At 41.5% G+C, this 26,400-nt stretch overlaps 1 protein-coding gene across 2 annotated transcripts in view; it reads left to right on the top strand.

The window, feature by feature from the left end:
- Nucleotides 1–26,400, top strand: part of GABRB2 (gamma-aminobutyric acid type A receptor subunit beta2) — a 175,985-nt gene that overhangs the window by 47,056 nt on the left and 102,529 nt on the right. For both annotated transcript variants that reach the window (XM_016214008.2, XM_016214007.2), the window contains exon 4: nt 15,799–16,019. In XM_016214008.2, coding sequence (XP_016069494.1) covers nt 15,799–16,019 — 221 coding nt within the window. The remainder of the gene's footprint in view (nt 1–15,798; nt 16,020–26,400) is intronic.

Here is a 26,400-nt window from a genome sequence, read left to right as displayed (position 1 = left end):
GATATTTCTTTATTTTATAGCAGACATCTACATTTTGATAGCTATGCCTCTGTTAAGTCAGATTTTGCTGCATAAGCTTCTGCCAATTAGCCAGGGTTTCTAGCTCCAGAGTTATTCACAAATGGTCTCTTTTCCTTCCAGGTAATGGCTTTGTTAATATAGGACCGAGCTAGCCTGCATACACAGTACTCACTTCCCTCAGACATCTTCTAACTATCTCCTCCAACCATTCCTCATGTTGCAGGGTTTTGGGTTATATTGTCCTTTTGTCACTGTATTTAGAAGTGCTTTATCCATCCATCCATGTGTTCAACAAACATTTTTGAATCGCTACTCTGTGCTCATCATTGGTGGTGCCAAGGATATAATAGTGAGTACACTGACCAGGACAGCGACATGTTCAGGGTGCCCCGCAGGCAGCAGCAGACGACTGCAATAGCGATGGAAAAGCTCATCGTTAGCTAAGGCTTCATGTAGGGCATGGTGTAGACTCTAGGACCTAAAGAATCACTAGGAGATGGCTGGGTAGGAGGTGAAGAGCAGAGTAATACAGCAGCGGAAACAGCTTGTGCCCAGGTCTAGCTATTGGGTAACCTAGCAGATCAAGGAAATTAAATAAGTTAAATATTCTGAAGAGGAACCTTTGAGCTTGGACCCTTCTTGAGATGAGGCTGGAAAAGTAGGCAGGTCCTCATGTGCCACAATATAGAAGTTCGAGCTCTCTGGATGACTATAGATCGCTATTGAGAGAATCACGAGCAGGGTAGTGGCGTGATCAGAACTGCGTGTGGGGAAGCTGCCTCCGGCGAGTGCCGAGAGTGAGCCAGAGGGGCCAAGACGGGCAGAGGACTAGTCTCAATAATCTGTGTGAGACGCACGCCGCCTCTGGAGCTGGAATCGTGCGACGGAGGGGAGTGAACGCCATTTAAACTGTGTTTACGCGGAGTAAACTCCTTGCTCCGAAATGTGGGTGTTCTTTTCGATATTTAGTTTTATACATAGCCTAGTGTTTCTGTAAAATGAGCAGTAAAAACAATGAGCATCATTTTTGGTTTCCTTTGGGTAGAAATGAGGTGAGAGACGTGTCCAGTCGCAGTCAGCCACATGACAGTTGATCTAGGGCACATCAGAGAAGAGATTTGGTAAGAGAGTTCCCAGAAGAGAGGAAATGAGCACAAGTTGATGACGTTTTTATTAAAGTATGGATGACGTACAATATTATAGTTTCAGGTGTACAACATGGTGTCTCATTAATATACCTTGCGATGTGATCACCACACTGAGCCTAGTGACCATCTATCTGTCACTGTAGAAAGTTGTTACAACATTATTGACTATGTTCCCTGTGCTGTACATTACATCCCCATGACTTAATTAATGTATAACTTCTTTTAAACTCTAGAGAGGATGGTAAATACATGTGAATGTCTTTCAGAAATAAATATATGTTACTCTCTAGACATATTTCAGGCTGAGGTTTCAAATCTAGGACTAGTAATATTTGTAAAGAAACTATCCATGAAAAACAGTGAGATTGAGTCAAATAAGGCGGGCATACTGATAACCACGTGGGCATGGAGGGTGAAATAAAAATCATTCCCTTTCAGCCTTAGTTTATGACTTATTTCTCAAACCATGTATCAGTTACATTTTTAAAAATAGAATCCATTTTAGTACATCTATGGGTGAAAGTCATAGGGTAGCCTGTTTCTTATAAGCGTCTCATCCAAAAGTGCAGCACCGGCCTTGCCAGGTAGAGAGTTTTGTTACTGGATGTATCCAAGCAGAATTTGGGTTACCATCTGTCAGGAATTTGGGAGAAAGGATCCTTTCATTAAAGAGGAAGGTCGGAATAAGAAAATGAACTTATAATATTGCAACCACTTTTAACACCTTATGACTGAGTGTATTTTCATTCAGATTGTTTTAGTCTAAATCATAAATAAATGTGTTTTATGCTGTTTTATCTATATTTTAAACTAGTGGCAATTTTACCTTTCTGTTTTATATATTTGCTCCTATAGCATACCATATGAACATTTTTACTAAGTTTTCCTTAACAGTGGGCTTTTCGGAAGAAGAACTCTGAATCTAGGATTATAACTTACATCTGAGAGTTATTCATCTTAAACCTATTTTAACCCACTTTAATACTTTTTTTTATAATACTGAGTCACTAAAGAGATAAGACAGTTGTCTTGTAGAATATTTAACCTAACATTTTGTCTTTTGGTTTGTTTTTTTCTTGTTTGCACCTCATTTTTAAAATAAAAGAATTCCACCATCCATTCATTATTTTTGAGCCATAAGCATGTGTTAGGTTCTCTGTTTACCCCTGGAAATCAGCATTAAGTAAGACATAGAGAAGCCGTTTGTTGGTATAGCTTGTAGGCTGAGAAAAGAAATAAAAATCCAGAGGTCCTTTCTAAATAACACAGAAACATCCCATGTAAATGGGGAAAAATTGGGAATGGTGTTTGCTGTGATGTGTGATCATTTCTCAATGAGTTTACAAAACTCTAATTCTGCTAATTCCTATTCATTACATGGCCAATGAGTTTGAGAAATTCTGGACTAAACAAAGTTAATAATTCTTTTCTGTAGGACTTCTTGGAGATATTAATAAATGAAAGTGCCTGGTAAATCTCTAAGAAAAAACATAGAATATGGGTAGTATTTTCCTAACACATTTGACCATGGCATACTTTTCTTGAGGAATGTCTTAGTGAAACTGTTGTTGTATGGAACACATCTTGGCTGGGCTGATAATATATGTGAAAATTTCTAGCATAGTCAAGCAGAAAATATTCTATGAAAGTCTAGAGATTCTGAAGTCAAACAGAATAGTTGCTGTCTACTTTTCAAAACTGTTCATCAGTGTCAATAAACATGGAACACAATACCCACCTCAAAATAAATAATCTTCTCAAACTTCTGTGTTAAATAGGACAGATTTCATCAATGGGCTTGTATGCCAAAAGGAGGGATTATATCTTTGAATACAGATCTATAAAGTATGTGTTTTAAAAGAAGTAATGTGATCATACCCATGCCTCTGGGCACCACCTTTTTAAGACAGGGATTGTGGGTTCAACGCTATGTGGGAGAAAGTTACCTGTTTTAGATAGATTAGACAGTAGCCCAGAGAGCATTTAACTTGTATAGAGAAGGCAGCTTCGGTACTAACAGACGTTAAAGATGGCCTTTCTGCCGTGAGACTACCTCTGAGACGTTTTTGAGAAAGACGGATTAGAGTGAGAAGGAATGATGCTGAACTTTGAAAACTGTCACAGTAACCATCTTGCTACAAAGTCCTTTAAATTCTTTCAATCAGGAGCCAACCCTACTATTGGGAACCAGAAGAAGACAGGAACACAAGCTGCATAGACTTAGCAGAATAGTGTGGGTCGGTCTCCTCTTGTAGAAACCATATAGTTTTATTTTTTAAATCTCAGAAACCAAGGCACAAATGTCTGCATTGTGAAGGTGCCCTTGCCACCTTCCCACCCACATCCTCGGAAGGTATTTTAATGTTGAGTGAGAGGTTGGAAAGCAGCAAAGTTTACTGCTCGAGATAAAGCGGAGAATGGGGAGCGAGTACAAGATGCGTGTTCAGATGCCCTGCAGTCTGCCTCCATCCAGCCCCTAAGTGGCTGAATGGTCTGGGGCAGAATTATAAGTTCCAGGGTTTTGGGTTCTTCTCTAAGTTGAGAAGACTGGACTCCAAACAAAGGACCTCCTAGTCTAAGAATTGGACTCTTTGTGATGATTTGGGGATTCAGGACCATCGGATACCTTCTGGATCACTTACGCGTAGAGCCTGAGAAAAACGAATGTCTGAGTCATTATGGATTCAGACTGAATTTTTGGTTTGGTCTTAAGTAAGCACATGGACAACTCTGCCCTCAAACACATGGGATCAGAATGAACACAGACTTTTTATAAAACTCTTTACCTTTATTATTAAAGTTCCTTGAATGGATTCAAGCTCACCGTAGCTAAAACCAGGTTTGGGGATGGAATGAATTGTACATTATCAGCTTCTGCTTTCGGGTAGGTAAGATATTATTCCTCTCCACAGAGGGAGGGTTCAGAAAACGGGCCGATTCTAAGTGACATCTGTGCCCTGTGTAGACTTGCATAACCTCTTTTTAAATTGCCATATATATTTCACTTTGGGAAAGTCAGAAATTGATTTTGATGTAGAACAACTCAGTTTACCATAGGACCCTGGTACACCTGTGTTTCTTTTCTCTTTAGAAATAAGGAAGTGTAGTTACTCGGAGACTTATTGAAGAGAAAGTGCTAAGAATGCCAGTAATGATCATATATTTGTATCTTATTTGATATTGAGTCCCTACTCTGTGCCAGGGTCTTTGTATATGTTACTTTTGGTTCTCACAGTGAGTCTGCCTATAGGCTTACTCACTTGTATGGCCATACTTACCATGTCATTCACTTCACCCACTTGCCTTTAATTTTTACATTTTTAGGGAAAACTATCTTTGGTATATAAGATACTATCCTTGAAAACTGGGCTTAAACCTCCTTTTGCACCACCCTGTATTATACTTGGCATAGTACTTAATACAAGGTACACAGCCAAATATTTGGCTAAATGTATTCATTGCTTAAATAGATGTGTATTTATGTTACTAAGTTTGTATTTGCTATTCCCCGTTTGTGTTCCATCAGTCATATATTTCCCGTTAGTTAAGAATGAAGGTATAAATTTACTGCTGATTAAGAAGCCCAAATTGATAGCCTTTTAGCTTAGTTGGCAGTGAGAATGTTTTCCCATCATATTGAGTTTGCTAAAATGAGCAGCATTATTACATTCACAATCAAACTATAAACTTTAATGCGTTTCTTAATGGGTAAAAGTAGCACTTTTTAAACTTTATGAAGTGTACTAATGGCCCGAAGTTAACCAGGCTTGCGCTTCTGGCGCGTCTAATTAGCTTCAGCACTGGCCCCTGGCAAGCATGTTCTCAGGCGCTCAGCGCACTTCCCGTGGAGAAGCGGGCGCGGTAGGATACGCACGGGCATCAAGCAATGAAAGTGTGTGCTTTACGGTGGTAAAAGGAAGACAGTGGCACTCTATTAAGAATAGCTAACGTCTGTTTTGTTTGCTTTCTTAACTACTACCCGCCCATACAGAACGCTGACTCACGGGCACAACAGCACTTGCATTTGTTTTTTATTTTTGCAAGAATCTTGCAAAATAGGCACCGTTCTCTCCCAGTTGCAGAGGAGGCGACTGGGGGACTCCTCTTGGAAGCAGCACAGGGAGTTAGGAATCGAGTCGTTGAAACGCCGTTTCTGTCATGATCCATGAATCTACTAGATAAACATCTGGTGAGACTGTCGCCCTCCGCGCATTAAGCGAACCCCGGCTTCCTTTTTAGCAGGCAGCTGTCCCTCATGCGGCGACTCAGGGACTCGGGTTCTTTCCGCTTGGGGGTCTCTGTCCTTCCCCAGGGTCCTGCAAAGGAAGAGAGAGGGCTGCTGTGCTCTGGACGTGACACATTGTACTGGCTGGCATTTGATGGCCTCAGATGAGGAGAGAGCGGGCGGGGAGGCCTGGGGACAATTGTCCGGGGCGTGGCTTTCTCAAGCACGCGGATTGTGAGTGGTGTGCATGCATGTGTGTCCTCACTGGGAGAAGACCCTCAGTTCTTCGTAATGAGAGCACTTCATTGAAAAATTTCCCCGAAGGAAAGCCCCAGCGTAGTCATGATTACTCTGGATAGTGAAATGTTGAGCTGTTTAAATATCCTTCAATGTGTCTTTCCATGGCGTTCAAATTTTCTCGAGTCAGTGTTATGATAATTAAAACAGTGAGCGCAATCTGTAAAGTCTTCCCAGACACGTGCCTGTAGCTCATGCAGGGCCAGGACTAGAGAAGGGAGCGAGGGCGCAGGAGCTGGGGATGGTCAGGCGGTGCCCGCGTGCAGAGGGCAGGCGGGGCGGGGGTCCTGCAGACCAAGCCCCAAGCCCAGCCTGTTGGTGCAGTCAGCGGGCGTTAGGAGTATCTGACGACGACAGAGGCAGTGGCAAAGCTCGGTGCCCAACGCCACTTTCATCTCAACATTGTTTGAAAAGACAGCCTTGCCTCCGAAAGTGATCATACGCATTTCCCTCTCATCTCTGCACATCAGGTATTCTCTTGGATGGACTGACTAAGGTATTCTGTTCGCTCCAGCCTGGGCCTGCAAATCGGCCTTCTCAGCTTCTGCAAGCTTGTCAGAAGTATGAAAGCCCGGATACGCACTTATTTTAAAACGTCCTTTCTTTTTAACACTGTCAGATCTCTTCAGAGGCTGCTGCGTCAGAGAGAATGAGCATCTCCCATGCTGAGCAGAACAAAAATAAGCATCTAAAATACCAGAAAGGGTCTGCATAGCACTACCTGTCTCTCTCTGCCAGTGTCTGCATACTTTTCACTTTTTCTATAAAAAAATAGTGACATCGCTGCTTAGAATTGAAGGAAGAAGTAAAATAAATAAGAGAGGGTGATCTGTACCCATTGCAAATACGCATAAGCAAGGTAGGACCAGTTCATTTGAAAGACAAGTATCACATGATCTCACTCATATGTGGAATCTAATGAACAAAATAAACTAAAGAACAAAATAGATCCAGAGGCATGGAAACATGGAGCAGACTGACGAATCTCACAGGGAAGGGGGGAGGGCGGGAAGAGATTAACCAAAGAACTTAATGCATCTATGCATGACCCGTGGACGCAGACAGTAGTGTGGGGCAGGCCTGGGGGTGGGGCAGTGAGAGTGGGTGAATGGGGGGAAAAGGGGGGCATCTGTAATACTTTCAACAATGAAGATATGTTTAAAAAATAATAAAATCAAATAAAAATTGGGGGGAAAACCCAACATTTGAAAGGAGGACACTTGTATGAGGCAGTATGCCTTGTAGTCGGCCGTGACAAATCCTCATGGAGGTCTGCGTGGGGCTTTCTTTGTCTATTTCTTTCTCCCCAGTATCCTTCCCAAAGTTATTTTTTGTAACCAGCAGATTAATGAACCATTGCAGGAAACTCCGCAGGGGATCAAAACCATAAGGATCATCCTATAAATAATTTCATTTTGGTGTACTTAATAATGTGCACCACTGGCCCGTGTACCGTAGGAAGAAATAGATTCTTAAAACTTAACGGCACGAATGTCAAAGATCACTTTCGAGGCCATTGTCACATATACCAGGGAGGGGGAAGCAGCATTTTACATCAGAAGTCACTCAGTGGACTTCTTTGGTTTGGAACAGAACAGTGACATGTATGTAACTTCTGTTATTCAACGTGAGTTTCTAAAAAGAACTTAATGGTGTCATGTCAGTGAGCTGGAAATGCGACCCTCCTTGAAGACTAGCTCTATCCCAAGTTCATTTCTCCTGATCAACTCCACCAAACCTGTTCTTAGAGAAAAGAAGTCTGTTTTATTTACTTGAATTTTTTAAATATTTATGAAACTTTCTTCGTCTACACTCTTCTTCAGCTTACATCATGGCGTAGTGCCCAACTTCTGGTATTTTGTAATAAGTAGGGTATATAAATGGCATCATAATATTATTTAGAAAAATCTGCTGAGTGAATACAATCTGTATAGCTTTGACATGGTTGTATTTTCAAGGCAAAACGTGTAACAGAATTTCACAAAGACCCTCGGTGTTCCACCACACTCTGAGTTTTCCTCTTTCTCTGAACGTAAATTTCAGAACCATTTAAAAAACAGAATTATAAAAATAATTAGCTTTTTTATTTTTCAAAACTAGTGTGTGTAGGTATATGCTACTAATTACTTAAAACCTAAAATTAGTAATTGTGGTCAAATAAATTTAATAACTTTACTCTTATACTAGCTAACATACATGTAGGTTGAACCATATAAAACTGCTAAAAAAGTCAAACATTTTTAACTGACAAAAAATGCCTATTTCTTGTAGTTCGATCTAAGAGTTAAGTAGTCATCGCCACCATTCTGCTGAACACTGCTTCCTGGAGCGGTCTGACTCTAGGCCGAGCAGGCTCTAGTGTGCGAGGAACAGTTTTCGTCTGAATTACTTCGGAGTCAGTGCGCTCCTCCCGGGAGCACCCCGCGGCCCCTTGGGTACTCCAGGCTTCCGAGTTGCGAGGCTCACGCTCGGCCGAAACCCGAGGTGTTTTCATTATTCTGCAGGACCAAAGTGAGCTGATGCCGTCACCATTTGTATAAAATTGGGTCTCCCTGTGTGTACTGGGGATACATGCATGTCTGTCTGCACAACTTTGGTATTGAAATCCCAGAGGACTCTCAGGCATCAACTTTTACCCACCTCCCACCCCCGAAACACTGTATTTTATGTTTGCCCTACATTGTTCTGGTTTGTTGTTGTTGTTGTTGCTGTAGCTGGATGGACGGATGGATGGGTAGATGGATAGATTTTCCCCCTCACTTTCTGAAGAGAGATAGAGGAGAAGAGAAGCAGTGTTGGGACATGATCAGTCAGAATCGAAGCTGGCAGTGCACTGGGTGTTCCAGAGGCAGCTCCCTATAGTACTAAGTATGGGCTCTATAGTCTAAGAGCCCCGAGCCAAACCATGAATTAGAAAATTATTGACTGAGCAACATCGGAAAAGCCACTCACCTCTCTATGTTTCAGATGTGACACCAGGAAAATGGAAATCATGAGATTAATGATAATGATATAACAGCAAACACTCCATCTGAGCCGGGCACCCTACGAATCACTTTCCCTGGGTGAACTTATTTCCTAAAAGGAACTATTGTTTCCTTTGTTTTACAGAGCATGGCATCTCAGGGAGGGTAGGTAGCATGCCCAAGATCTCACGCAGCTCATAAATGGAAAACCCAGTATATAACTTATAGGGCTGTTGTGATGATTAATGAGATAAAGCATGTGAAAGTGTGAGCCTAAGGCCAATGTTAGGTATTAAAATAGGGGACAGACTACTTAGATAAAAAATACCCCAAAGCAATTTGAGATTAACTTATAGAGTAATAAAAAAAGCACAAAATGATAGGGAACAAATCATACAGACAGTGTATTTTTATTTTTTATTAAATTTATTGCAGTGACATTGGTTAATAAGATTGTATAGGTTCCAGGTGTGGGTTTCTCTGTTATAAGACCTGTATGTTGCACTGTGTGCGCACCACCCAAAGTCAAATCTTCTCCCGCCACCATATATTAGGACTGTATTAAGATAAGGGACAGAGATAACCAGTTATACTGATTTGATTTTTTTAGCTATCCTTAAAACAAGCCCCCTTACATCTCTGAGAAGTTAAGTCTGTAATAAAATGCAAAGGGAACTAAGCAAAACAGTGGGAAAGCTTATTGCCTTGACCATGTGCATTTTAGTTTCACATGAAAAATAATCAGTTGCTTCTTTTAAAAATGTTTTTTCAATTACAGTGTACATTCAATATTATTTTGTATTCGTTTCAGGTCAGATTTCCCTTTTGGGTGGTTTGAAGCGTAGCTCTTATGTCCTGAATGTGTCTCTAGCAATTAGAGCTGCTGCTGTGCGCGCCTCACAAAATGCTGCCACTAAACATCTGAGGCGATGGCTTCTATCACGGGGGAGCTGAGTTTCACTCCACTGCCTCCTCGTTTAGGAGGTGGAGAATCTGAAAATATTACCACGACCTGTAATTGCATCAGCAGCCTGCGGGCTCAGCGATGTGAGACAGCGCTGTAAAGGGTTAAGAATGTGGAACTGGCCTGTGTGGGAATATTTGCACTCCTCCCTGAGTTATTTTTGCTTTGGGTGGATAGACCGTGTCCTTCAGGAATCCTCGTGCACAGCCCTGGGGCCTTGGCTAGTAGAATTTGAGAAGCTGTGAAAAACAGAAAGCATGTCAGTAGCTCTGGGGGTGTTTGAGACATAGGAAGGGACAGAATGAGAGTTTGCTTTCAAATGCCAGTGGGTGGGGGGAACAGATTCCTTGGGGGGGTGTTCAAGATTAACCCCCCCGATCAAAATTCAAAGATCAAAATTTGAAACTTGTGCATGAAGAGCAAAGAAGTGAGAACAAGCTCTACTGGTGTGGCTCAGCGGTTGAGCGTCGACCTAGGATCCAGGAGATGGGGTGCGATTCCCGGTCAGGGCACATGCCCGGGTTGCGGGCTCGGTCCCCAGTCGGGGGCGTGCAGGAGGCAGCCCATCAATGACTTTCTCTCATCATTGATGTTTCTCTCTCTCTCTCTCCCTCTCCCTTCCTCTCTCTGAAATCAATAAAAATAAATAAATAAAATTTAAAAAGAAAAAAGAAGTGAAAACAAGCTTTAGTGTGCCCGAGAACAAACATTCATAAAAGGTCAATTGTGTTAAAGACGCCGCCGGTGTCACTTAGTAAAGAGCATCTCAGGCGGTAACCGCTCCAGTCAGGGAGGCCGGGCTGCCGGAGCGCTGCTCTGAAGGACGCGGGGGACGGGCGTGGACGGTGCGGCCAGCGGGGGAGACCTCGCCAGCCCTTGGGGGACGGCAGGACTTGGGTGGGCAGAGGGGGAAGGGTGTGGGGAAAACGAGCAGCAGGGAAAGTGAAAGGTGTGCCGGGGGTGCGTAGAAAGGGTTTGTTCAAACAAGAGGTTCGGGAAGGTGCTTAGTGGAAGGTAAGGGGAGCGGCAGAATCCTGAAGGCCCGAGGCCCACGCGGGACCGCCGCCCTGAGAGCCCACGCACTTGGCGCGGGCGGCGGAGCCGCGGAGAGGGGGCCCCGAGGAGCCTGTACAGAGCTTGGGCTGGACAAGCAGTGAGTCTCTTTGGAAGCTTTTGTAGATCAATCCATGGACAGGAACTTCTGTCGCTATATAGAGGGTGCTGTTGGAGCTAAAACTAGGTGAACAGCTGTGTGTGTGTGTGTGTGTGCGCGCGCGCGCGTGAGTGTGCATGAGTGTGCATACGCACACGCTCATGCACACGCACATCTCTGCGTATTAAACAAGAAACAGATATAAAAGCTTTATGTTAGAAGTAAAATGGTATTTCCTGACAGTGAGGGTTAAGAGGACTGAAGTTAGTGCCAGATGAAGATTATGAGATCTCTCTTTATTTTTGGCACTTAGGAGGGAAAATAGGGATGGATTTTCTCATTGATGGATTAAATGTGAGCTTCCTTGGAAAAGAAAAGACAGCTGACCACTTAAAGCTCTTACTTCTTGTGTACTTTTCTAGATAAAACCCCTTGATCAATACAAAGGCGATGTGTGTTTGTTAACAGCAAACCAAAAGGCTGAGGGTTTCTCATTTATTTGTGACTATATTTCTGTTTTCTTCATGCTGAGCTCTCAAGTACGCAGAGTGTAAAGACAATTGTAATGTTAGATGCTATTTTTATAACTTAGCTTGACAAGGAATTATTTGTATACATTGTTTTTGTTGCAGAAATAATTTATTTTTATAAAACAGAAAGGTATATAGATTAACAAAAGGAACTGAAAACCACTTGGCATCTCACTACACAGAGATACCACTGTTAATATTTATATTTTCTTTTAAACACTTTTTCCAGTATATAGACATGTAGTTCCAAAGTGGGATTATATTGTGCATATTGTTTTGCAGTATTCTTTTAAAATTATAATATATAGTAACATAAAATATTAATAGTGTGTTGAAAATATCTATTCATGTTAATAAATATTTTTACAATGATATTTTAATCCCTGCATATATCCCATTCTTTATTTGTACTGTCTTATTTACTTTTTATTTTATTTTATTGCTAATACAGTAATAAGTACTTGAGGGAGATGAATGTCTGTGCATTGTCCTTCATTTATTCTTTCACGCATTTCAGTAAATAGATTTTATTGCTATTCTGTGCTAAGCTCTTTTTTGGGCATGCGGATACAGTGATGAACAAGTTTGAGAAAGCTTCATATTTTCATAGAACTTACCTTCTAGTTGGGAGAGATAAAAAAAAAAAGAACAAAAAAGTAAACCAATAAATAGTAGTAGTTGAGAAAAATAGTCAGTACTATAAACATAATAGAAATGGGGTGGGGGGGCAGTGATAGGACCTGCTGGGGATAGGGAAGGTGGTCAGGGAAGGCCCGTTGAGTTGGTCTGATCTTTGAGTTGAGCTCTGAGTCCCAAGGAAGAGCCAACCACACTTAGGGACGTAGATTTCCAGTCTGTTGGTCAGCAAGACAAAGTTGGCAAGGCTAAAAGACCTTGGAGTATTTGTAAAACAGAGAAAAGACTAGTGTGGATGGGCTTCGTGAGTTGAGGTGAGATAAAGGAGGTATGTGGAGTCCAGGTCATGTAGGACTGTAAAGGCGAAGATAATAAGTGTGTATTTTATTCTAAGAGTGATGAATAGCCTTTGGATGACATTAACCAAGGGAGATGTGATCTGCTTAACCTTCCTACTACCATGTGTAAGGGTTCGAGACAGAGAAGCAGCAGTCGCAGTATAATCACGAATAGCAGTGTCTTAAACTAGCTTGTTAGCACTGCAGAGACAAGTAAGAGATTTGTGCTAATATTTGGAGATACAGCTCTCAAAATGTACTGCTTAATTATTTTCTACAAGTATGCCTTGGAATGTAAATGTCAGAGCAAAGGGTATGCACAGTTTACAGACCTCTGTGCGTATCCCCAAGCGTTCACAAGGGAATTTGTACCGTTTAACAGACAATTGTAGTTTCTACAGTTTACCAGAAAGTGTGCACAAAATTGGCTACATTCACGGGAGGGAGGAACGATCTTTTCTTTCAAGGAGGTGACAGTTTAAGATGTTGAGAATGTACTTACTACTTACTATGAAAGTACTTACTGTGTCTCACTATGATATTTATTTGTGTCTTTGTCAGAAATTATTGAGCTTCTTTGTGTGGGTTTATTTTTGGATTCTTCAGTTTTATTGACCTACTTTTCTATCAATACCACACTGTGTTCGTGTAGCTTAATAATGTCTCAAAGCCCAGGGTGTGAATCCTCCAATTTTGTTTTTCCATTTCAAAATTGTTTTCATGTCTTGTTCCTTAGATTTCCGTATAGATTTTTAGAACCAGCTTGTGTATATCTCCAAAACTTTCTGCTTGGGTGTTGATTATGATGGAATTTTGTTTACAGACCAATTAGGGGATAATTGACATCTTACCAATACTCACACCAGGAACATAGTATAACTCTTTATTTATATATGCTTTTGGCTTTTGTGCAAACGTGTGTGTGTGTCTGAGTGTGTCTGTCTGTTACTTTAAGGAGGTATATGGGGAAGAAAAAAATAAACTCATTATTGAAATGGCCTTTCTTCACATGTTGATTTCCTCCCCAGTCTGCCTGCTATTTTTTACTTTGTATAGTCCTTAGGTAGGGTGTGTGTGTGTGTGTGTGTGTGTGTGTGTTTAATTCCTTCCAGGATGCTTAGCTGTAATTAGTCGGAGAGACAGCCTGTAGTGCATTTATTCCATTGTTTGGAGTTGGAAGTGAATTGGTTTAATTTCGATTATCTCAGTCCTTCTGGCTTGGTGATGCCATGGATTGTGGAGCAGCCGAAAGTGGTTTATTTGTGTTTGTTTGTTTTTTCACTTTGAATAAACCAACTGTGAGATGACTTTCATAATGTGGGGTTGTTAAATGTGAAGGATATGCTTCCTCTCTGAAAGCTCACAGGATTCACCTTGAGAGGCTGGAGGCCTAGGAAAAAGGGTGGAACACAGATTCACTCTTTTCATATCCAGTAACAGTTACTTAGATTTGAGAGTTTCTTCCATTCTTGATGTTGCCATGATGTGTCACTTAGGTATAAATGAAATGAAAGTTGATGTGACAGTTAGCAGAACCACCAGGGCCTGTCTAGGAGCGTTTCTTAGCAGCACTGCCTTGCTGACAAATAACAGGACTTAACATATGACACAGGATCTCACAATATTACCATTTATTTAGCTCCAAAGAGAATACAATTTCCTATGTCCAAACACAGCCCAGGTGACTGATAATCTGTAGCATCCAAACAATATCATCGCCCTTCCATCTTAAGAGGGCTTATTATCAAAGAAGCTTAGGTAGCATTATCTTCTAACAGAGACAATGTAAGCACATTTTTCACTTTAGCTCCAAGAATTTGATATCACTAAATATCTTCTCTCAAGCACAATATAAATTGCTTATTTTATTTATGTCCTACCTTTTAGGCTATTTGTAGCATAAACACATGCAAATGATGTATCTTATTTATTTTCTATTTCCCAGTTGTATAAATCACAAGTCTTCAAGGTCACTTTATTATAAATCAAAATGCTGTTCTAGAGATCCTCAGACTAATTATTTGCTAAAGCAGAGTGTTGTGAAGCAGTCCAGAGCACGGACTAAAGTGACCCAGGAAAGTAAATTCTACCTACAGTTATTTGATACACCCCGAGGATACTCATATATCTTTTGTTAGAAGTTTGACACACACCGCCCCCCTCCCCCCAGCTGTTCATTCAGAAGTAGGGTAAGGCAGAATTCTGACTGAGATCAAAATTTGTATATTTGGGAAAACATTGTAAAAAAATTTTGCAACAGAGAATGTATACTTTTCCTATGGAAATTGTTCAGTGTTTTTAAGCAGATAATAGGTTGCAAGTCATATTTAAAACTTACATAACCCAATTAAAATGTATAAATCTCAACAAGAGTTGGAAAAACTCAGGGACTTCATGGAGACTGAAGTGTACATTTTATCCACAAAAATATGTAGATACATGCAGAAGTCTAATAATCATACTTTATTGGGCATTCATTCATTCATTCATTCACTATTCGTACCCTAGGACTGCACTAGGCTCTCAGGTTGCAGAGATGACTAATATGTGATTCTAGGATTTTTTTTTAAGCCCTCAAGTAGGGCATTATGAACTGAATTTAAAATAGAAAGGTAATTACCCTTTCAGATGAATATTTGGCCCTTCATTTAGTCATCCAAATAAGGCTGAAAAGAGCAATTACATTGGACCCATAGGCTTCTAATGGATAAAGCATGTCACAATATATATGTAAATGCTTTATTCATAATATATAACTTTTGTAGTTTACACATTCCATTTGAGTTATACATGTAATTGTCATAATAATCTCCTGGTTCCATCAGGCATGTATTAAAAGCCCCATTTATAGTTAATGGAACTGAAGTAAAAAGAAATGGAATAATTTCCATTCTAGACACAGTTGAGAAATGCCGGCCCTGAGATTCCGAGGCCAGTGATCCCTTTGTAACAACTCACTTTCTCAAAAGCAAAGAGCCCAGCCAGCTGATTCATAATCCTGGGATTAAAGTTCTCACGAAATACTGATTGAGGTAGTACTGTGTATATCTGGGAAGCTACCGAAGTTTCAGCGTAAATGTCTCCTCTCCTGGAAAACTCATCTTCATAAGACCAGTTAGGATTTTCATCGAACAACTCACTGTTACTACTGTCATTAATTATCCACTTTTTACAGTTGTTTTGCCTCACCTAAAGCAACCCTGTGTACCCAACTTTGGGAAAGACTAATTAATTTACAAAGTAATGATTACTCACCACTTTTCTTCCTGGGTAATATGTAATAAATTTCATGAGGATATGCTCTCTGCACTTTTGCATTTACAGTCCCTACCACGGTGCCTGGCACATAGTAGGTGCTCAGTAAGAATGGGTTTAGTGCATAAATAGTTGCCTATGTGTGAATAGCATGTGTGTATAGTGTATGGCTGTATATATTCTCTTATGAATACGGAACTGTTTGCCTTTCTCCGAAGTCCATTTGGGTACAAAATAACCATTTTTTTTCTGCTTACTTTCACAGGATTATACGTTGACAATGTATTTTCAACAAGCCTGGAGAGACAAGAGGCTGTCCTATAATGTCATACCTTTAAACTTAACTCTGGACAATCGAGTAGCAGACCAGCTGTGGGTGCCCGACACCTACTTCCTGAACGACAAGAAGTCGTTTGTGCACGGGGTGACCGTCAAAAACCGCATGATCCGCCTGCACCCCGACGGCACCGTCCTCTACGGCCTCAGGTGTGTGGTGCGCATTGCAGAAGGGCACTTGTCCCGAACAAGATAGCTGTCGCTTTGTCTGGGAGGGGAAGCTGTTGTGCTGTTTCCGTACCCCTCCGTCAGGGGTCCTGATAAGCAGTTAGGTGGCGCGGCCGGGGGGCAGCTCAGGGCGGGAGGCTTCCGGAGGGCCTGGGCCCCAGCGAAGCCTCCGCGTGTCCCTCTGACTTGTCTCAGCTGCTGGTCCCAAGGCTGCCTTCCTTAGGGAGCAGGGATGAGCGGCGCTGAGACAGCCGAGACCCGGAGTTTCCGCGAAATGGAAAGAGCGACGCCAACGCCGAGCGCGAGTTTGAGCGGGGCAGGTGCGCGAGCCCGGCTGCTCCCCGACGACAGGCGGGCGTCTCGAGTCGTCTCACCCTCAGAGAGGAGTCAGGCCCGCAGGTCAAGTCATGCTCTTAGGTTATTATTCGCGAACTTACGTGCTAACTGCGCCTTTAGACAGAAAAGAATGGTGAGGACCTGCTGTTTGGTTGGGGGAAAACGGTAAAATAGGGCAGTTTCTTCCTTTAAAGTTTGTTTTGTATTAGAAGAAATAGTTTCTTTAAAAAAATGAAGAAAGTCCTGGCCGGGTGGCTCAGTTGGTTGGAGCCAAAAGGTGGCGGGTTCGATCCCTGGTCAGGCTGTGCACAGGAGGCAGCCCCATCGGTGTTTCCCTCCCTCCCTCCCCTCCCTGCTTTCTTTCTGAAATCAATAAAAACACATCCCAGGGTGAGTATTAAAAAAAAAAAAGGAAAGAAAAAGATATCTTACTCTGAAAACATTACAATATAAAGAATTCCTCTACATTATAGGGGAAGAAACTCTAAATTACAAAAATGTTCCGTTGTCTCTGATCTGTTCTGTTTTACATAAATATATAATTACTTTACAGTAATAATGATAGTATTACCTAGTGAACAATTGTTACGAGGTCAGCTCAGTACTTTCCATGCATTAATATAGTTAGTTAATCCTTACAACAACCTCATAAGTTAGAAACTGTTGTAATCTTTATTTCAAATGGAGAAACCGAGGCTGACGCAACTTGCTAGGATCACAAAGAAAGTAAACTGTGAGGATGGCGTTTGAATGCTTCCAAGTTCAGAGCCGGAGTTCTTAACCAGCACGCCAGGATGACTCTCACACACTTTTCTTACCTGGAATATCTCATTTTTATTACCTACTATATTCAGCAGGCCCGATTGGGTGCATTGTCTTAGATCCTATACACCAGCTTCTTAGTTTATCACATTTGTAGAGAAAATGACCTTTGACTGTTAGGAAGGGAGGGAGAGTGTGAGGCAGAGAGAGAACATGTTTGTATCCTGTTAGCCACTGAAGGCAGAGAGATGGATTGGAAATTTATAAATGGCTCATTTAAGTCTTTACCCGCGCTCTAAATAAACTCTGTCAATAAATTCTGAATGCACCGAAGCCAAGTTGAATGGATGGGAAATCAACAATCACAATGTCTTTGGAATTGAGAGGGAAAGGAAAAGATCGATATAGATGATAAATAGGAATTCTTTATATGGTTAAGCCAATAATCAGACAAAAAAAAACAAAAAACAATGATGACTGTTCATTCTTATCATTAAGATGAACTGGGCATAATAGCTGTAACTCAGACTTACGACAGCAGGAACCTTCTTCACTCTCCCATCCCCACTTCCAACGAGGGCTGTTGGTAAGATAGGCAGGCTCCTGAACACACCTGACGTGCACATCAGGGCTTCTGGGTAAAGAAGGCTCTGAACTGTGATTGTTTTATCAGTCGCATTGTTAATTCTGAATTTGAAATCGATGAAGTTTTTCAGAAAATTTGCAGATGTCCCTTTCCATTTTCTACTGACTAGAATAACTTGTTTGTGGCTGGAAATTGGATGCAGACCACATATTTCTTTCTCAACTCCAGGAGGTTCCTTTGTGATAGGTAAATAAACAAAAGGAATTCTGTTAAGGTCCCCATTGCCAGGGCTCATTCGGCTCTGTGCAGCCTCTCTTCCTGTTCACCCACCTGCCGCCCAGCCATTCTCCGTCGCTGACAGTCTAGTAAGAGACTGACCTTACGCCTGTGCCTCGTTTGTGGCATGTGTTCAGTTACTTCCATTTCATCAGGCCTTGTATGATTTCCCTTACACCAAGCCTTTTCTGCTGTTCTTATCATGTCTTATCGCTCACCCACTTTCTCAGCTGCTTTAAAGATCTACAGGATACAGAAATAATTTTTACCAGTTCTGGGGATGCCCTTTTTCAGACTTAAATGTATAGCTTGTGGCTAAAGAAGAATGAAACTCTTAAATGTAGAGTCTCACCTTCGCTCTTGGCTGGTTGATAGCTCAGTTGTGCCAGTTTGACCATAAAATCAAATACCTCTTGTCTTTTATGATCCTATATAGAGATTTCTTTCAGGAGATATGGCTGGAGATGGGGAAGAATATTTTCTTGGGAGTAACCCAGCTGTACAGTTGGTGACAAAGGACTTCTCAGTTGACTAGACCGAACAGCTCCTAGCAATTTGTAAAGCAAGCATCTCAAACAGATTAACTGTATTTTTTAAAAATAAAATTGGTCCAGTCAAATGATTTTCAGAACGCTTTAAGGAAAAATGACATAAAAATATAGGATTTTTGTCAATAATCCCAGCAAAAGTACTAGCAGGTAAAAATCAGGTTTAATATGGTATTCACATGGCATTATAAAGAATGTTACATGGATATAATTCGGACCATTATTGGCTTTAAAAAGGAGATATTTATTAGATTTCAAAAAGCTAATGAATAATTGCTTTGGACAGAGATTCAGGAGACCTGCATTCCATGGTTGTTACTCATTTAAATCAGTTCTAAATTTTATTCTAGCTCCCAAAATCCCGTATTCCTATGATTTTGCTAATGTATGGCATAAATATTTTTAGGACTTTCACTTCATTATGCATCTGGCAACACTTTACATATTTCAGTGCTTCAGCAATTGCATTTATCTCCTTGAAAAAAATCTTATTAATTAGGAAAGCAGTAACAAAATCCTGGCATTCAGGTATACAAGAAAGCCTGAATTGTCCACATTGGCATCTTTTATGAGTATAACAATGCATATTTTTATTAAAACTTAGAATCTCAACCCAAATGGACTGTATATTATTGATGCCAAGTGAGTAATATTATAAGCATTTTATCACATTATTAAAAATTCTTCAACACAATTAAACCAAACTTTTATTATGAGATGATACATATTTGCTATTGAAAATTTAGAAAATTCAAATAAGTTATGAATAAAATTACCCTTCATCCTACCACCCAGATTTAATCACTAACCATACCGCGCTTCATAGTCTTCCAGACATTTTTCCTAGTAGAAAAAAAACAAGTATATAGGTAGCTTTCTGTAAAAATGAATTAATATTATATGTACTATTTTGTGATCTTATGTTTTTTCTTTAACAATAAATGCATTATAAATATGCTTGCCATGTCAATACGACCCTTCTCATCAGTCTTTAACCATTATAAGACATATTTGGAATATAATTTTTTATTTAATATAGGGTATGGTTTGTGGTTTTGAGATAAGATGCAATCTGTGGTTGTTGCAATAAAATGCAGGACTACTATTTAAAATTTATGTAATATTTTAGCCACAAAGCTCTTCGTGGCACAATTGATAATCTTATACTTGTGCTGTTGTAATTTGTAGTCTCCCTGGTTACGTAAATGGCCCAGGAGAGGTACCAATGTTGATTTTACCAGGACGTTTCTTATGGGTGGAATGACTTCCTTACTCTTTCCCTCGTAGCTGACCCATCTAAAAATAGCTCTTGGCATTTGGCGTGAGGGGGGAGCCCTTGACTTCCTATGTCCGTACACCGCCCGCATATAGCATTAGATCAGAGACTTGTCACTTCTGATTAAAGGCTCACATTCTTAAAGGGAGATCCAGCAGGAAGCAGAAGGCAGTTCAGCCGCCTCCCGCTATGTGTGTCCTGTCATTGGGGAAATGGCAAAGGATACCGTTCGCCTGTAATGAATTTAGACAGGCAGGGTTTATTAATTGTATCTCCCTCCGCTGCTCCTGAAGCTTTACCGCAGGATGTTAGGCAGGCGAATAACTGAGTACCAGTTCCACCTGAAATGTAGTCTATCAAACATTAACATCCCTTTTTACCTCCGATTTCCTAATCGGTTTAATTCATTTTCATAGAGATTTTGACGGAATGTATTTTGTCAAACAGAAAACAGATTTTTTTTAAGACTATCAGTCGCCCTGGCCAGAATGTAGGACCCTGTTCTCCAGATTTCCTCAGCTGTTCTAGGCAGGAAAAATCACCGTCATGTACCTCCCTGCCGTGGGAAAGACGCACCTAATACAGCTTCATAGGATACAACCTCTTTAAAGAGCTTTCAGCAATTTTTCAAAGACAAATTTTTACCCATAAGATAAAATTATTTAGATTAAAATAAATGCATTTAGGAATAATTTCTGACATCTTCAAGTTTATCTCCTTTTTAAAAATTGATTTTAGAGAAAGGAAGGGAGAGAGAGAAACATAGGTTGCCTCCCACAGGAGCTCCAACCGGTGATCGAACCCGCAACCGGGGGGTGTGCCCTGACTGGAAACACAGCCTGCCACCTTTCGGTGCGCAGGGTGAAGCTCCAACCAGGGAAGAAACCAGCTGTACCCCAGTAAAGATGCGGGTCTTACATTGCAGGCCCAAAGAATGGGTGCAGGGGTGTCTACATGGAATCGGGCCTTGTCCACATAGGGAATCAGCACTGAAACCCACTGAGGACACACCACCCACAGGCCGGTGAGTGTATCTCCACACAACATCGTTGTCAGGGGTGGGACTCGAACACTCCCAGTGAAACTGGGAGTGAACCCACAGGCTTCTCTGCTGGGTTAAAGAAGTCCGTTCACTCCCGACTTCATAAGCCAGGGAGTAGCCACCGAGTAGCGGACACACTTTCATGTCACAGATTTACAGACGCCGTGTGACAGCCTTGGCCCTGACCCCAGCACCAGCACCCCCACCCTGGGAGGGAAAGCAGGGAGTCCGGAGCTGTTAGCCTCGAACTTTCACACAACTGGAAAAGCACCTTCATCTGCCAGACTATTGGGGAAGATCCCAGAATATACTGAAGAAAACCTCTATTTTCTATTACCAAGCTGTGGGAATCACTTTCCCCAATTTTTTAAACTTTCAGCAGAAGCTTTAATTACGTGATTTGCTAGATGGGTGGCAAGGGGGGACTTCTAGGCAGCCCTCGCCTCTCTGTTCTGGGGGTAACAAGTAAAGCAGCCTTCCCTTCGGAGACCAGACCAATGTAATGGGTTAGTGACTCAAGTCACATGCGCCATGTAGTGAAACTCAAGCTGTTTGCTTCTCTGCACACCTATGGACAGACTCAAAGGCAACAGGATGCTCAGAGGCCCCAAGTCCTTGGCGGAAGATACTAATTCCATGCTGAATTGTTCCCAGTAGCCATAAAAGAGACAGTAATTAGGACTGTATGTTTTACCCACTGTACCAAGCTGACAGCTTGGGGAAAGTACTGCAAACACTAGGCTAAAGGCCAGAGCTGCTTCAGGCGTCAGAGTCCTGGGAGGCATCTGTGCATTTTAGGTAACTGCATGGCGAGGCCACGGAACAGAGACGCCCTGGCGTCGCGGCAGAGCAGCGTCAGGGGCATGGGTGTGGAATCTGGCGGCCGGGGTTCAGGGCCTGTCTCCATCACCAACTAGCTTCGCTCTACCCTCCTGAGCTTCAGCTCCCTCTTCAGGAACACGGGGCTTCATGGTACCTACCTTGTAGGATTCCTGAGGCAGGGGGTAAATGAAGGGATATTCGTAAAGCGTTTAGTAAAATGCTCGGCACATAGCACTTTGTTTGTAAAGATGAGTTGCTATTATTAAGACTGCTGCATGTATCTAACTTTGACCCCTTCTGCTGTTTCCCATCATGATTAGCATGGATACTATTTTGTGGTGGTAAATTCTTATTATGCATCGACACCATACTAAGTTGACACAAAGACAAATACAACATGCAAAACTTGACACTCAAAGCTTGGAGGTTAATGGTGAAAGAGTATATGCAATAGAGAGATGAAGAGAAGTTGGATAGGATGGTAGACAAAAACCGAGTTTTGAAATTTGTTCTTATAAGCTTCTTGAATTTTGAAAAAGTTAACCTAACGACTGGATTAAAAATACTAATATCATTAAAAAAAAAAAAAAATGTGGTCAGAGTTGAAAATTGTGACCCATGTACAGTAGGTAATAAATAAATAATCACTATTGTGGTTATGGTTATTACTTATTACTGTAGTTACTAAGATAATTATAATAGAATCAGTGGGGTACGTGCTGTGCGTCAGGTACTGTGTGTACATTGTAGCTTCTAATCTGCAAACAATCCCACCTGGTAGATACTCATATCATTCCATTTTTAAAGAGGAAACTGAGGCTTAAACAAATTCACTAACTTATTCAAAGCAGCTCGACTACAAGTGTCAAAGCTGGGAAACAGAATCCAACTCTGATTCCAAAGCCGGTGCCCTTTGTGTTTTAACAGGTCTAAACGCAGAGAAGTGACCCAGTGCAGGACTGGGAGGTGGCAGAGTAGACATAGACATACTCGAATTTTCATTAGCCTAATCGCTTAATGCAGTTATTTATTAGGTATATATTCAATATATGTAATATTAGGAATGTCTGTGTAGTGTTCCAAAGGGAAGCTTGAGAACTTACTAATAGCTCTAATTTACATTTAATGAAACAGGGCCATTGTAGCAAAATGAATTGCTGAACCTTCATCCCTTACGCATTGATCCATCCAGACAAGCACCGAGTGAGCAGCTCTTGTTGCTCTGTGTGGGGTAAGGGGTTCAGAGTCACTAAGCCAGACACAGTGTTTTCTTACGTTGCCTTATCACTTGCAATCAGTGTGGTATTTTTAAAGTCAGAGATGTGAAGGTGCAGAGAACCGTGTCCAGGTGGAATTAGGTGACCCATATTAGCCTTCTGCCCCAGAATGAGTCCATGATTAAATGCTTCCTAATAAGAGCCAGTGCTTCTCAGACGCACGCCTCAGAAAGCGTATCACCTGTGAGTTGAAGGGGGATGCTCTCTTTTATTCATGATAATCAAATGCTTTATGACTAAAAATGTGTATGGCTTCTCATGTCTCATGCATTCTTTGCTTAGCATTGAGCATGTCTCATGTTACTCATTCCTGTCTGTGCTTGAGTGTGTGTGCGATCACATACATGCACACACGTGTGTCTTCTGTGTGTATGTGATAGGAGACAAGGCAGGCAGTGGGAGGAGTAGAGGTTGACTACTGTGTAGGGAAAGAAGCACTTACATCTGCTCAGAACAGGATTTTTCCCCATTTGGCTGGAACCATGGGCTGATTTTTCCCTTGGGGAGTGAGATATAAGGAACTAAACAGTCAGTCTCATGTCCATGTAAAAGAGGCTCATAGTGTGGTAATGAGAAACACTGCCCCCGCCCCAACTGGTTCTTTCTTAGCTAATTTACGCGACTGGATTGAATATCTCACTGCTGCACTAATGTTACTCACTGAGGGTGAATTCGTGGAGCCTTGTCCATTTGCTCAGTCTCCAGGCACTCGGTCATCGTCCTCTCACGAGCAGATGAGACCAGCCATAGGTCTGTTTTTATTTGATTGTAGGTGGAGTTACTTTCAAGGAGGAAATAGTATGTCCCCTACATGGGTGGCCAGGGGCTGGGCAGGGCTATGCATGGAAAGAACAGAGGGGAAAATAAACACAGTGATGAAAGTGAACGTCTAAATTCTGGGCATGAGAAAAACAGTATTTTACTCTGAGAGGCCACGTTCCAAATGATATAGATGATCAGCCATTTCAGTTTGAGGAAATTTAAGATTCTGAACTCACCTAGAAGGCGGAATTTAGTCTGTCACCACTAGATAGGTTTTAGTTTTTGTGTTTATTTTATTGCAAAGCTCTAAGGCATCTTAGACCAGGAAGAGGCTATATTCCTGGGTCACTTTCCCTTTGTGATTTTGCTCTTTTCGATTGCTGCTCAGGCTGCTGTTTTTCCACCATAAGTGGGATGCTTGGCTCAATTTCCTCTTTTGCAATATTTTAAAAATGTGTAAAATCAAGTTACTGTCATTAAGTGACAACCTTCTTTAATTTCAAAAGGCTACTTTGCCCTTGACGCCTTTAGTTCCTGTAGGATGGAGAGAAAAGACTGTAAGACGCACAGAGGCCGTTGCCTTAGCAGCTGCCTGCTAAGATCAGGAGCAGGTGGGGGAAGGGGGGCTGGACTCCGGGCTCCGGGTGCTGCCAGCTACTGCAGACGCGGTTTTGTTCAGGAGAACGTCAGGGCCAGGCCTTACCTGTGTCCACAGCTTTCTCCTTCAAGCCAGGCACCGAGCATGGATGTTTTCCTTACATGCACCATGACCTGTCTGTGCTTTAAAACATGACCCGCAGTTCCTCCTTTATTTTCCCCACTGCTCTGTGGGAAAGAACCGACTGAATCGAGAGGGTTTGGGGACACCAGACTCTTGACTTCTCTTGAGAACACCATCTGCATGAACAGATGGGAAACATGTCACAGGGCTGGAGGGGGACTCCAAGATCAAAAGAAGAGAGGAATGAGAAGGGACCGTGATGACAGGGTCGAGCAGTGAGTGCCAGGGGCTGGGAATTCTTTGCCCTCCACCCAGGTAATGGTCACCGAGTGGCTGCCACCCATGGATTCCAAGGGTCCCCAGGATGGTGATCCCTGCGTGTGGGGCAGGCAGATGGCTCAGCACTGGGAATGGGCACACACCGTTTGGTCTGTCTGCTGACGGGAGATCTCCAGTACTGTTAGTTAACATTCCCCACAGTGGATAGCTTTCCAAGTGGCCACTGGCCAGCTAAATGCCTGCCTCAGTGTTCTGGTTGTAGAAGATTCTGCACAGGGCTGGATGTATCACTGCAAATACTTTGCCAAGTTGCTACAAAGCATATACTTTTTCGCTCATGATATTTTATTTATTTTCATGTTTCCTTTTTCCATTCATTCCTTTGCTCCTTCAAGCATTCATTTTAACTCACATTTATTGAGTAGTTAGTTTGTGCCAGACATACTATACTAAATGCTTTTATGCTTTAACTCAAAGAGGTAGGAATTTTTCTGCTAGAGGAAAGTGAACCTCAGAAAGTTCAAGCTACATGCCTACAGTCACACAGCTGGTGTGAATGATATGCTTTCTTAGGTGTAGATGCTCTGGTATAGAAAAAAAAAAATCATGAATTTAAATTCCTGCCTCAAATCCAAAGTCATTCGATTTCACTGGGCCACTCTCGCCTCCTTTGTAAATTGGTTATAATATCGTAGCTGCCTTCAGGGTATATAGCTACCTCAAGCACCTAGTTTCTATCAGATGAAGAAGTGTAAAAAAAATAAGTTTCCAAGTAATCAGCTTGGGGTGTGTGTGTGTGTGTGTAGGGGACAGGAGCCTGTAACCTGAGACCTGAGTGAAGATGTAGTTGACCAGGTGAAATAGAATGTGGGGAGGAACAGAGGGAAGGGGGTTCAGGTACAGGGAACAGCATTGGGGAAAGGTAGGCAGACGAACTTCAGGGTGGCTGGAGCTCGGACTGTGGCGGGGGAGCTATGAGAAGTGAAGTGCGTTGGAAAGGGAGGAAGTGTTTTTTGGTAAGATTTGGGAATTTGGTCTTGAGAATTTTAATCGGGAGTGTATGATCAAATGTGCATTGCGTTTGCTCAGTCATTTTATGACTCAGAATAAATTTAAATCTTTGAGTTGTTAGAACTTGACTAATAGCATTTATCATTATACTGAAAAGTCTTCAGATATGTTGGTTACAAAGAAAGAATCAGTTGATAATATACAGGAGCATTTTTATGGTATATTAATGTTTTTTTATTTCAAAAGGAAATCTGGGTGTACTTCCTGCCTAAATCCACAATATATTTCCCTAATATTTAGTAAATTTTTGCATTGGGAATCTTTATTTTAAAATATCATGCTGCATTTTAACATATAGGAAAAGATGGTTGAGACAGTTCAGTAATAAATCATAATAAATACATATGAAGCATTTAGAGATTTAGCATAAGTTCTTAGGAAATCTATAACCTTGTCTAGGAAATAATAACCTTTTTTCATAAAGTACTGACAAATAGATGAATAATACATTTATTTAAGCATTTAGGAAAATAAATACAATGTGGGGCAAAAGTAGGCTTACAGTTGTGAGTACATGAAACAGTTTATTCTTGTATTTTTATTTATTAATTGTTGTATTATTTCCCATACAAATGACTGGAAACCTACTCTGGCCCCACCTTGTG

The sequence above is a fragment of the Miniopterus natalensis genome, chromosome 4 (assembly GCF_054644295.1).
Source record: "Miniopterus natalensis isolate mMinNat1 chromosome 4, mMinNat1.hap1, whole genome shotgun sequence".
In the NCBI taxonomy this organism is placed as follows: domain Eukaryota; kingdom Metazoa; phylum Chordata; class Mammalia; order Chiroptera; family Miniopteridae; genus Miniopterus; species Miniopterus natalensis.
The sequence above is the reverse complement of the archived record's forward strand: the minus strand, read 5'-3'. Positions and strand labels throughout refer to the sequence as shown.